Source organism: Rhinoderma darwinii, chromosome 9 (genome assembly GCF_050947455.1).
Source record: "Rhinoderma darwinii isolate aRhiDar2 chromosome 9, aRhiDar2.hap1, whole genome shotgun sequence".
NCBI lineage: Eukaryota > Metazoa > Chordata > Amphibia > Anura > Rhinodermatidae > Rhinoderma > Rhinoderma darwinii.
Genome location: NC_134695.1, coordinates 51,466,360 through 51,479,334, shown reverse-complemented (window position 1 = coordinate 51,479,334; position 12,975 = coordinate 51,466,360). Strand labels below are relative to the sequence as shown.

Genomic DNA, 12,975 nt, shown 5'->3' with positions numbered 1-12,975 from the left:
GTTGCTTGGCAACAGACTTCTTAAGGTAAGATTCCATGTGATTTCCTCAGTCTTATCTATTCCAAAACCATGGAGAAGGTAAATAACCTAATCCTCCAGCCCCACCCCCTGTAATACATGGAACCCAGGGGAAATGATGTCATTTGCTGCATGTATACCCTCATCTATACCACAATTTCTACATTATTTCAGAAAATGTATTCGCCGTAGCAAAACTATGAAGATTGCATCGGCAGATGTTTCTTTTAATTGTTCCTAGGAACACTTGCTGTAAGGCAATAGGGCTGAGCACTGATCCACCATACTTTATACTCCTTACCATTATATCAAGTATTGTCTAGTTTTAACCCTTTCACTTCCTAACCTCATTATTGGTTCCCCCCAAGTAAATAGATTTTTAGTCTGAGACTAGATCTTAAGTTTAAACTTCATTTTATCTTCAGATAAGAAAACTTTGTCCGGAAGGATTTCTCTGGAACGATGAGAAAAAGGCACTTGAGTTCTCAAGGTAAGAAGAGACTCCACAGTCTCCAGGATTTCTGTTTCAGACAGTAGAAAGATTCACTAAAGATTATAAGCTCTCATTGTCTATTATTTTTATTCAGTTAATAGGTTTATATTAGGTATTTCCTTTGAGGCAATTTTCTTATATATATCTCTGCTAAAGTGTCTTCAAAGATGGAGCTCCCCTTTAACCCCTTCCCAACTTCCGCCGTATATTTATAATGGAGGCCAGGTGGGGTGGTATATTGCAGGCTCACGGGCTGAGCACACTCCATAAAATGAGCGTGATGGCTGTATGTTACACCCAAATCTTTACAGTAACTAACAGGATCCCGCTCGCTTAACCCCTTAAATGCCACATCTAATGCCACATCTAAGCCATTAGAATAAGGGGGCGCCCCCTCCTATTTCCTTTAACCCCCTCTTGATGCAAACGTGGGGTGTTAATGATTGTTATATCAGCCTAGAGGCCTAATGAAGGCCCCCAGGTCTGCCATATCTGTGCTCCTATAAATACGAGCCTGAAAAGAACATAATGTTCCCTCCATACATTAACATTGCAGTATATCGTGGAAGCGATCCAAACATCACTGATTCAAGCCCCCTAGGGGGACTAATACAAAAAAGTAAAATAAAGGTTTTCTTATATACATAAAAAAAATTAAGAGTTTAAAAAACTTCCCTTTTCCAATTTTCCTCCAAAAGCAATGTAAAAAAAATTAACATAGCCGGTATCGCTGCATCTGTAAAAGTCATTACAATATAACATTATTTAACCTGCACGGTGAACGCAGTAAAAGAAAAATACAATAACGGCTGAATAGCTGTTTTTTGTTCATCTCATCTCCCACAAAAATTTTAATAAAAACTGATCAAAAGGTTTTATGTACCAACAAAAACTGGAGCTCGCCCTGCAAAAAAACAAGCCCTCACGCTGCTCAATTGACGGAAAGATAAAAACTTTATGGTTTTCAAAATTTGGTGACACAAATTCTTTTTATTTTTAACAACTATTTTTTTTATTTTTAAAAGCAGTAAAACATAAAAACAACTATATCATTTTGGTTTTGCCGTAATCGTACTGCATGGAGAACGCCGTAAACATGAAACCCAAAAAACAATGGAGGAATCACAGGTTTTTTTTTTCCCTTTCTACTCCACAAAGAGGTTTTTTTCCAGTTTCCCAGTACATTATATCGTATAATAAATGGTGCATAAAAACCTACACTTCGTCCCGCAAAAAACAAGCCCTAATACGGCTATATCGATAGAAAAATCCAAAACTTATGGCTTTTCGAAATTGGGGAGGAAAAAACAAAAATGGTCCGGTCCGTCCGCTCCGTCTGCTCCCTCCACTCCAAGGGCACAAGTCCGGAAGCTGCGACCGGAAGTAGTAATCTTACTGTCCGGCCACGGCTTCCGGTCCACAAGAAAATGGCGCCGGACGTCGCTCGGCCGAAGACCTTCAATTTGGACTGTGTGGGAGCCGTTCCCACATAGACGGCGTACAGCATAGTGGATGGAACGGGCCCCGTTCGCATTCACTACGGGGCTGTATGTGCCGTATTCCATGTCTGTATGTGTCGTTAATCGACACATACAGAGATGGAAAAAAAAATGCCAGCCCCCATAGACAAGAAAAATAAAACACTAAAAGCAAATTGATATAAATTCTTTTTTTTTTCGCGACACTCGTCCTTTAACAAAACTTTACACGTCCTTTAACAAACCCACCGCTGGGACCCAGTCTCCTACTTACCCTCTGTCACGCCACCACCACATCTAGGTGATGCTTATATAGTCTCTTATAAATATCTGTAAAACTCTTCTCTTATACTATTACTTTAGTTACAGCAATGTGCAGTTGAGCAAGCTGCCCCCCCTCAGCAGCAATAGCAGCAGCAGCAAATTAATGGGCCCCAAGCAGACCCTGATGACGGGGAAGTCAGTCCGACTTGAGGAGAGCCCGTCGGGCAGGTAATTTGAGTATAGTCCTACGTTAATCGACACATACAGAGATGGAGAAAGCAAATTGATATAATAATTTTTTTTTCGCGACACTCGTCCTTTAACAAAACTTTACACGTTCTTTCTTGTTACATTCAGAGGGCTTAAAGGGGTTTAAATTGATGGCCTATCCTCAGGATAGGCAATTAATATGTGATCCGTAGGGATCCGACACCTGGCACCTCCACCGATTCACAGTACGAGCAGTGGGCCCTGCGGCCCCTTCAAAACGGCTGATCAGTGGGGGTGCTGGGAGTCGGACCCTGACAGATCACATATTGATGGCCTATCCTGAGAATAGGCCACTCATTTTATGGGACTGGAAAACCCCTTTAAGCCTAGTTTGACACTAGTCCTACTCACACAACTGATGGGATGTAACAGTTTAGGCAATCCTAAACATATTCAGCTTTAGTTACTGGACAAGTATTTTAAGCTGCAGAATGTCACCACAAGAGTTATTCAGGGTTCTTTTCAGGGCCAGATTAAGATTGGTGGGATCCCCAAACCCACCGCTGGGACCCAGTCCCCTACTTACCCTCTGTCACGCCACCACCACATCTAGGTGATGCTTATATAGTCTCTTATAAATACCTGTAAAACTATTCTCTTATACTATTACTTTAGGTACAGCAATGTGCAGTTGAGCAAGCTGCCCCCCCTCAGCAGCAGCAAATTAATGGGCCCCAAGCAGACCCTGATGACGAAGAAGTCAGTCCCACTTGAGGAGACCCCGTCGGGCAGGTAATTTGAGTATAGTCATACATAAATGCAACAAACAGAAATCTACATTGGATTATTAGGAGTTGTATCATCAGATACTGCAGCTTGTAAAAGTGTATATGTGTTATAGCTGAGAAATCACATTCTATGTATAATTCACTTAGTCTTAAAGAGACAGTAAGAGATTATTTTACTATTATACTCTTACATTAGATGGGGACCAGGAGATAAATCTCCTGAAAAGAGCCTTCCATTGAAGAGGAAACCTGAACTGGAGACTCTGAAAGACGTCAAGAGTGAGTATTATCCATGTGATTTATGCATCATGTGTCTGTTCCATCAAGACTTTGTTGAGGGGACAAGTGTATTTCCCCGAAACCCGTAAAAAACCCAATAATTTTCTATCAATTAACTGGGTAAACAGCAGATCCATCTTACTTGTCCATTCTCTTCCAGGAATGGCTTTAACCTTGATGGAAGAACAGGAACGTCTGTGTTTCACATGTGATTTTGCCTCCGTCTTCGGGTATGTCGCTTCTACAAAACTGGCAAAATATTCTATTCCCATTGACCTATAGATCAGTGCAGGGCGGACACAAACAGCAGAGGGCTCCTGTGCAGGAACAATATTTGGGCCCCTTGTTCTTCGATTTTTTTTTATATGGCTACTAGGCCCTCTTACCTATACAGTGCCCCCCCCCGCTCCAGCACTGAGGTCCTGTTCTTCACCGCTTTAATCCGGGAAGCTCCTGCAGCAGTCACGTGCTGCTTATTGGTAAAGGCTGAGGCAAATGATTGGCTGCAGCTGCACATGAACGATGAACAGCATGTGACTGCTGCAGGTGCTTCTGGGGCTGGAGCGGCAGAGAACAGGACCATAGTGCCGGAGGGAATGTTACTTCAGGGGTTGAGTAACTGATAGTTTATTATTTTATACCATCCCCTGCCCTGCTTCCTTTTATGAAGGATTGGCTGAAATCAAGCCTATTCCCCTTTTGAAAGATATTATTGTAATTGTTTTTGGCAATAAACCTCAGAGGAGTATTTTTGAGCATACTAGCAATGTATGTGTCTCTTACTTCTCTCCGATATATATATATTGACATAACCTACGATCTGGATCTGGATAAATTCCCGGAGTGAGTGTCTGTTGGAACACTCGTCTAAAATTTCACTCTAATATATTTTTAGCCATAACTTGCTCAACAGATCTGATCAGTGACATAAAAGATCCAAGAATATCAGGTGGAGTCTTGTTTTAGGCTTCTCTTCATATTATTACTTGGTGTATGGGCCACCCGAGACATTCCCACCTCAGCTTTATCCACTCAGAATAAGAAGTGTGTGTACAGAACCCCCAGATAACTATTCCACTGTTCCTTGGACTGTATGGCTGGTGAGGGGCGGTAATGGGACAGAAACAATTGTTGTAATTATGATTTAGGGTTGACGGTGAAATCTGCAGTGACCGATGGTTGACTGACTGTGTTGTAGAGGGGCGACCTCTGACTTCCCATACCAAAGACCATGCTGATTGGTTACTATGGACAAAACCTCCTCTTTCTGTCATCACTGGTTCTCAAAAATTAGGTTCTTCATATTTAGTGTCTTACATAAACTATTTTCATTTTTATTTAGATCCAAGGAACTTGATGATTTCCTAGTGGCTGTGAATTATTACATGTATTGTTTTCTAATGAAACAATCACAAGACAAAAGGCCAAAATCTCTACTACCGTAAGTGTTTGTCACGTTCACAAGTAACAGGTTGCTGCAGATTTTCTGTCCGGATTTGCATTAGCAGCAAAGTAGATGAGATTTGAAGAAATCCAATGAACATGCTGCTGAAATTTTCTGCACAGAAATTGATTTGCGGTGCTTATTTCTAAATTTGCAGCATGTCAACTTCTGCTATGGAAGTGCACATGTTTGTTGCTGTTTTCCCGATAAAATTCAATGGGGAAGAAGAAATTCGCAAGTAAATCCTAGTGTTGCACATGTTGCTGTGGATTACCTGTGGATTCGCAGCAAAATTTGTAAGTTCAGATAGTTCAATATGTTAAAAAAAAAGACACTATATTCATCTCCCGTAGTAATGCTTTCCTGTCCCCGTTGGTCTGTGTACATCGTGACAACACATAACTGCTGCAGCCAATCACAGGCTGCGGCAGTCACATGTGACAACTCTGGAAGCTGGGTCTACAAAGACCGGCAGAAAAGTGTTGCTAACGGAGCGCCAGAGGAAGTAATTGTAGTAGCATTTGACACCCGCAGCAGGGAGATCCACACAATTTGGTGCGGATTTGCCACTGCAGATTTCCCTACAATTGTCAACAGATTTGCTGCAGAAATCTTCTACGTGTGAACTTATCCCAAAAATGTGGTAATAAAAGCTGAATTATTTGAAAATGTCACCAAAAAGAAAGGGGGAAGAGATCCTATTGTCCATAATGCTGGGATGGATCCACACCCCCTCTATAAAGGCTTTTCTTACAATGCTGCTTGTTTGTTTTTCTAGGAGTCGGAGACCTCCAGAAAAACTGGCAGAGAAGTCAGATCTGGAGAAGAGACTGGAAGCAGCACTGAGACATCTCACTGTCAGATACTCTGCCCTTAATATTGGACAAGAAATAAAGGAAGAGCACCACATGACATTTGAGAAGTATGTTATCTTTTGAGAATTTATGAAAAATGTGGTGTCTTACGTTTTGCCATTTAGGAATGTATTCACACGGTGCGGTTTTGCCACGTTTTCTTACTGCGTGGACAAAAAACGCATTTGCAAAATCGCGACAAATCGCGCTAAAAAGGCATGCATTTATCTATGTGGTTTTCAGCCGCACGGAAAAAAAACGCAGCAAAACGGCACCGTGTGAAGACACTCTAATGATTAGACTATAAAATAGTAATAATGTTAATATCAGAACTGTTCCCTACACAAGAGAGGTGGGGGGGGGGGGGGGGGAGTACTGGGACCCAGTAAAAAAAATCTTGCTCAGCTGTGGAGAATTTCAAATTTTTTACATTTACCCATAAAACACAGGCTGCCAATTATGATGGCCTGTAATCAGGGTCGGCCTTAGGGGTGTGCGACCTGTGCAAGTGCACAGGGTGCTACACCCTCATAGCATGTAGGGGGCGCCACTGGGTTCTGCCTCTGCTCTGTCCTCTGCTCCTCCTTACACACACAGAGGAAACAAGAGCCGAGGAACAAGAGCAGAGGAGGAAGCTCCACCCACAGCCATTCCTGCAAGAAGCCTGTGAGCCTGTGTCACGAAGGGTTTGTGGACCCACTGGGCCATTCCGCCTTGGCGGTAAGGCAGATGGCAAACAGGGCACAGGTGATTGTCTATAGTTCGTATAGGTACCTGTGGCAGCTCAGACAGCAGCAAGGCAGGCTCGGCTAGGACTAGGCAGCAGGTAGACGTCAGGCGAGGTGAAGCAGGTCAGACGTGGATACAGCACGACACGACTTTGGCACAGCACAGTGCTCGACCAGGGTGGTATGGAATGCTAGGGACAGGGACAGGAACAGGAACTGGAATAGGTACAGGAACTGGAACAGGTACAGGAACAGGTAACACACTAGGCGGCCATCACATAGACAAATTAGGGAACAACAACAACGCTCAGGCATCGAAGCAGGGGGCTGGACCCCTCTTATAGTCCAGGGTACTCACGGGTCAAAGTTCGTCAAAAGGTCCGGTGCGCACGCTGCCCCTTTAAGAGCAGGCACGGGCTTGCGCGCGCACCCTACAAGATCCGGCTGAGGTGAGTGGACGCGAGCGCTGGCGTCTCCTGAGGAGGAGGCTGGGGCCAGCACATGCCGACTCATGGCTGCGGCTGTCAGGAGGGGACCGGAGCTGCCAGCCTGCAGTCACGGACATTACAGCCTGTCAGCAAGGAGAGAATTTACATTTTTTTACATTTACCCTTAAAACACAGGCTGCCAATTATGATGGCCTGTAATCAGGGCCGGCCTTAGGGGTTTGCGACCTGTGCAAGTGCACAGGGTGCTACACCCTCCCAGCGTGTAGGGGTGCCACTGGGTTCTGCCTCTGCTCTGTCCTCTGCTCTGTCCTCTGCTCCTCCTTACACACACACACACACACGGAGAAAACAAGAGCCGAGGAACAAGAGCAGAGGAGGAAGCTCCACCCACAGCCCGTCCTGCAAGAAGCCTGTCAGCAAGGAGAGATAGTAATTGTCTATGTGTGTATATGTGTCTCTGTGTTTGTGTGTGTATATGTTCCAGTATGTGTGTATATGTCTCTGTTAGTGTGTATATATGTATGCCTCTGTGTGTGTTTATATATGTGTGGGTATAGTTATCAGAGTGTGTTATCTTTGGTGTTACATAGGACTGCAGGTAACATCTACTACATTATCGGTACTCAGAGAGTTATCACTGTGCTATCTGTAGTATTACATAGGACTGCAAGTAACATATACTACATTATCTGTACTCAGAGAGTTATCACTGTGTTACCTGTGGTATTACATAGGACTGCAGGTAACATCTACTACATTATCCATACAGTGTATATATGTGCCTGTGTGGGTGTATATGGGTCTGAATGTGAATGTATCTTTGTGCTTGCATATATGTGCCTTTAATGTATTTGTATATGTTCCAGTCTGTGTAATTATGTGCCTGTGTGTCTGTATTTATGTGCCTGTATCTGTCAATGCCATGCTGTCACTGGCTGTCGTAATGTCCTCATGGGCGCTCTGCCCCTTGCAGTGTTGCTATGGGTCACACATGTTTCTAGTCATACCTCAAAACTCAGAGCTTATTGTATTTTTCCTGTATTCGTGTTTCAGGAGCAAAGCATCAGCTACAAGGAGGCTCCGCAGATTCATTGAGGTACCGGCATTGAATTTATATTCTAAGATATGATGAATAGAGGTCGTCATGTTCTGCTGGGGACAAGGCGCTGGCGCTTTGCTTATTTCTTACATCGGGTGTGTTTGTTTCTTTGCAGTGTTTATACAGCTTCAGTGTCAAAGTGGCTTGGGTGACGCTGAAGCGTACAAACCTGGAGTCTATAGAGAAGGAGCTGTGCAGGATATTCTGGACAGTACTTTTCCACTCCAAACTGGAACCAATGAGTAACCTGTTTGAATATAGGAAGAAGACAACACCATCTGCAGAAGAGAGGTACAACACATTATTGCTGTACATTGGTCAAGAAATAGTCCTAGCTCTAGTGACTAGACAGGGTCATAGCTATAGGGGGTGCAGAGGTAGCAGTCACACTTATATTGAATTTATGACAAAAATATATTTTTTGACTCAGAAAAATCAGAAGGATTCCTATACACAGCACCGCCAGCGAGCGGTATGAAATCCACCTCTCCGCACTGGCCATTGCCATGGAGAGTTCTCCATACATGTTCCACCATCAGAAGTGTGTGCAAAAGGCATCAAGAAGAATGGTTCGGAGTATGAGATCCCATCTCGCTGATAACCTTATGCAGTCCTAGATTTTAGTGTTGTCCCGGGTGTCCCCTTGCCGTTTCCACAGAGTGGGCATTGTTTGGCGCTATTTGAGCACTATCAGAATATGTGAATAAGTATGGCATCTCGGAACTGTTTTCCAGTATGGGGGCAAGGTTTGATTATGTAGGCTAGTATAACACTGTTGACACTGGTATGATGGTGGCACCATGTGGGCCCATTACGGTGCTACATAGGTATTTCATAATTATGTGGGCAAAGTATGGCAGTTTTGGCACTATTTTGAACTGTGTAAGCAAGTATGACACTGTGTGGGTACTGTTTGGCTTTATGAGGCACTATGTTTTGGCAAAATAGAAGACATTAGCCAATGTATAGCCCTAACTTGGCACTTTATGTACTAGCTTCAGTGTGTGGACTTGATGGGCACTATCTGGTCAGTTGTTTCCCATTTAATCTGGGCACTGTGCAGCACTCTCTGTCCAGGTACTATGTGGCACTGTATTCATATATAAATATGGTAGTTACTAGGAAGGGCCACATTTTAAACGACTTGCCCTGGGACATTAAACAAACTGCACAGTTCTCTCCCTTTTTTCTTTATCAGAAATGTGTGTGGGTGTGGAGGGAGGGGGGGGGGGGGGGGATATGCAGGACTGTGATAGGTTCCGGTATAAAAGTAATATCCCACATATGGATTGTGTATGTGCCAAGCAGGTGAAAGCAGATACGAGTTCTTCAGCTCATACTCTTTTCTCTTCTGTCTCCAGTCTCGGCATAATAGGAGCACCATCGAGGATGTTCAACCTACAGGATTTGAAGACTAAAGAACCTGGTTGGAAGAAAAATAAAAAGAATCGCACCTAGTGAGCCTAGTGAGCCATGTGACTATTACTACTGGACATGGATTTTATATGGACATGACAAGATTTACTTGATATGGACTTTTTACCGGATTTGACAATTACAATCGGATATGACTTCTACTACCGGATATGACAATTATAATCGGATATGACTTCTACTACCGGATATGACTTCTACTACCGGATATGACTTGACTATGATTTGGGTCATCACCACCAGCAGAGCAATCTAAGCCAACCCCCCACCAGCAGAGCAAACTGTGCATTCATCACACCAATAAAGCGGCTATGTCACCATCACATCAGTAGCGACGCATTTCCACCAGTCTACTGGCTACGCTGACATTGTCACCAGTCGGCTAATAACATCCAACTTTAAGCACAATTCAATTTGTGTGTCTAATTATTTATCTTAGTTGGTTTTTGGCCATTGAATTTACTCTTTCACAAGATCAGTACATTTCTCCCCTGCTGCTGTGATTATTCCCATGACCTGACTGATTCGGGTGTGTTCACACATAGCAGTCATATCATCATTTTTTTCTGTGTTTTCTTGAACAATTGCAGCAAAATGCCGCAGTTGGGCAGCGCTTTAGTGAAAATCATGTCAATAACCGTGGGAATATCGTCGGCAGCAAGATCACACAGTCAAGTCGTCCTTGTTTGCCGAGAACTGAAGAGTGAGAAAGTGCGTGCCCGCACACATGTGCGCACAGCTATGAAGTCGCTGCCGAGAATACTCCCGCCGCCACAGAACAGAAGAAGAAGAAGAATTCACATTCTTCGTCTCAAGTTCTGTTACGTGGTGGCGGCAGAGCCGCGCGCGCACGCTCTCCTCTCCCCAGCTTTTGTCAAACAGTGGAGGAAGCCGCTGTGACACTGTCCGTAGCTGTTTGGACAGTATCACAGTGATAAGTAACACGCCCCCTTGCCATTTACACGCCCCATTGACAGTTCAGGGGGTTGTTTACATATTTTGCGCCAAATATAACGGCACTAATATCTAAATAACGGAGGAGGATAGAAAAAAAACGTAGGGCTTATTTAGACAAACGTGTAATACGTCCGTGCAACGCGCGTGATTTTCACGCGCCTCGCATGGACCTATGTTAGTCTAAGGGTATGTTCACACGCACTAATTACGGACGTAATTCGGGCGTTTATGCCCCGAATTACGTCCGAAAATAGCGCCTCAATAGCGCTGACAAACATCTGCCCATTGAAAGCAATGGGCAGACGATTGTCAGTTCATACCAGGCGTAATTTACGCGCCGCTGTCAAATGACGGCGCGTAAATAGACGCCCGCGTCAAAGAAGTCACCTGTCACTTCTTTGGCCACAATTGGAGCCGTTACTCATTGACTCCAATGAATAGCAGCGCCAATTACGTCCGTAATGGACGTGGCGTTCAAGCGCCTGCACATGCCGTTACGGCTGAAATTACGGGGATGTTTTCAGGCTGAAACATCCCCGTAATTTCAGCCGTTACGGACGCCCTCGTGTGAACATACCCTAAGGGGCCGTGCAGACTGTCCGTGAGTTTCATGCAGCGTGTGTCTGCTGCGTAAAACTCACGACATGTCCGATATTTGTGCGTTGTTCGCGCATCACGCACCCATTGAAGTCAATGGGTGCGTGAAAATCACATGCAGCACATGGAAGCAGTTCCGTGTGACGCGCGTAATTCGTGCAACAGCAGTAAAAAGTATGAATGAAAACAGAAAAGCACCACGTGCTACAAACATACAAACAGAGTGTCATAATGATAGCGGCTGCGCGAAAATCACGCAGCCGCGCATCATACACGGCTGACACACGGAGCTGTTAAGTACCTTTTGGGCGCGCAAAACGCAGCTTTTTTTTGCACGCGCAAAACGCTCACGCTTGTGTAAATCCGGCCGTATAGAGTAGGTTATGTCACCACTAATAAAGCACGCACACATTTCCAGCAATCTACTGGCTATGCTGACATTGTCACCAGTCGGCTAATATAATCCCTTGAGTGCGATGCTTTCCAATGCAACTGGAGGCCTAATAATGACCTCCTGGTCTGCCAATTACGGAAGCCTATTAGGATCCGCCGGGTTCTAATAGGCTTGCTGACAGTGTCAAACTGACAGCTCTAATAAATTGCACTATGTAGGTAGTGCAATGTATTAGTATAGCTATTAGTGATGCAGACCTTCAAGCCCTCTGGTGGGACAAAATAAAAGTTTAAAAAACGTAATAATAATGTTGTATAAAAAAAAATTAAACGTTTCAAGTTAAAAAAACAGAAATCGTCACTTGTCCCATAATAAGTATTTTATTATTGGGAAAAAAAAAATGTACTCCGCACAGCTTACATATACCCTGATGTACTCCCCACAGCTTACATATACCCTGATGTACTCCGCACAGCTTACATATACCCTGATGTACTCCGCACAGCTTACATATACCATGATGTACTCCGCACAGCTTACATATACCCTGATGTACTCCGCACAGCTTACATATACCCTGATGAACTCCGCACAGCTTACATATACCCTGATGAACTCCGCCCTGCTTACATACACCCTGATGTACTCCACACAGCTTACATATACCCTGATGTGCTCTGCTTAGCTTACATATACCCTGATGTACTCCACACAGCTTACATATACCCTGATGTACTCCGCACAGCTTACATATACCCTGATGTACTCCGCACAGCTTACATATATCCCGATGTACTCCTCACAGATTACATATACCCTGATGTACTCCACACAGCTTACATATACCCTGATGTACTCCGCACAGCTTACATATACACTGATGTACTCCACACAGCTTACATATACCCTGATGTACTCCGCCCAGCTTACATATATCCTGATGTACTCCTCACAGATTACATATACCCTGATGTACTCCACACAGCTTACATATACCCTGATGTACTCCGCACAGCTTACATATACCCTGATGTACTCCGCACAGCTTACATATACCCTGATGTACTACACACAGCTTACATATACCCTGATGTACTCTGCACAGCTTACATATACCCTGATGTACTCTGCACAGCTTACATATACCCTGATGTACTCCGCCCAGCTTATATATACCCTGATGTACTCCGCACAGCTTACATATACCCTGATGTACTACACACAGCTTACATATACCCTGATGTACTCCGCACAGCTTACATATACCCTGATGTACTCTGCACAGCTTACATATACCCTGATGTACTCTGCACAGCTTACATATACCCTGATGTACTACGCACAGCTTACATATACCCTGATGTACTCCTCACAGCTTACATATACCCTGATGTACTCTGCACAGCTTACATATACCCTGATGTACTACGCATAGCTTACATATACCCTGATGTACTCCTCACAGCTTACATATACCCTGATGTACTCC

General features: G+C 44.0%; 1 protein-coding gene and 1 long non-coding RNA gene across 2 annotated transcripts; both read left to right on the top strand.

Annotated features, from left to right (window-relative positions):
- Positions 1–27: 27 nt before the first annotated feature.
- Positions 28–2,474, top strand: LOC142660369 (uncharacterized). The gene is made up of 3 exons (XR_012850471.1): positions 28–78; positions 444–508; positions 2,353–2,474. It is a non-coding gene; the product is annotated as an uncharacterized LOC142660369 (long non-coding RNA).
- Positions 2,475–3,159: 685 nt separating this feature from the next.
- On the top strand, positions 3,160–9,946 carry LOC142660368 (protein phosphatase 1 regulatory subunit 36-like). The gene is made up of 8 exons (XM_075836977.1): positions 3,160–3,255; positions 3,448–3,530; positions 3,691–3,760; positions 4,873–4,971; positions 5,753–5,896; positions 8,059–8,101; positions 8,220–8,395; positions 9,466–9,946. Exons 1-8 carry the CDS (start codon positions 3,191–3,193, stop codon positions 9,560–9,562), a joined length of 777 nt encoding a protein of 258 aa, XP_075693092.1. The 5' UTR covers positions 3,160–3,190; the 3' UTR covers positions 9,563–9,946.
- The last annotated feature ends 3,029 nt before the right edge of the window (positions 9,947–12,975 follow it).

Coding starts and splice junctions, on each gene's coding strand:
- LOC142660368 (XM_075836977.1), top strand. CDS start 3,191: ATGGGCCCCAAGCAGACCCTGATGACGAAGAAGTCAGTCCCACTTGAG. Junction 4,972..5,752: donor AGGCCAAAATCTCTACTACC/GTAAGTGTTTGT, acceptor TTGTTTTTCTAG/GAGTCGGAGACCTCCAGAAA. Junction 8,102..8,219: donor GGCTCCGCAGATTCATTGAG/GTACCGGCATTG, acceptor GTTTCTTTGCAG/TGTTTATACAGCTTCAGTGT.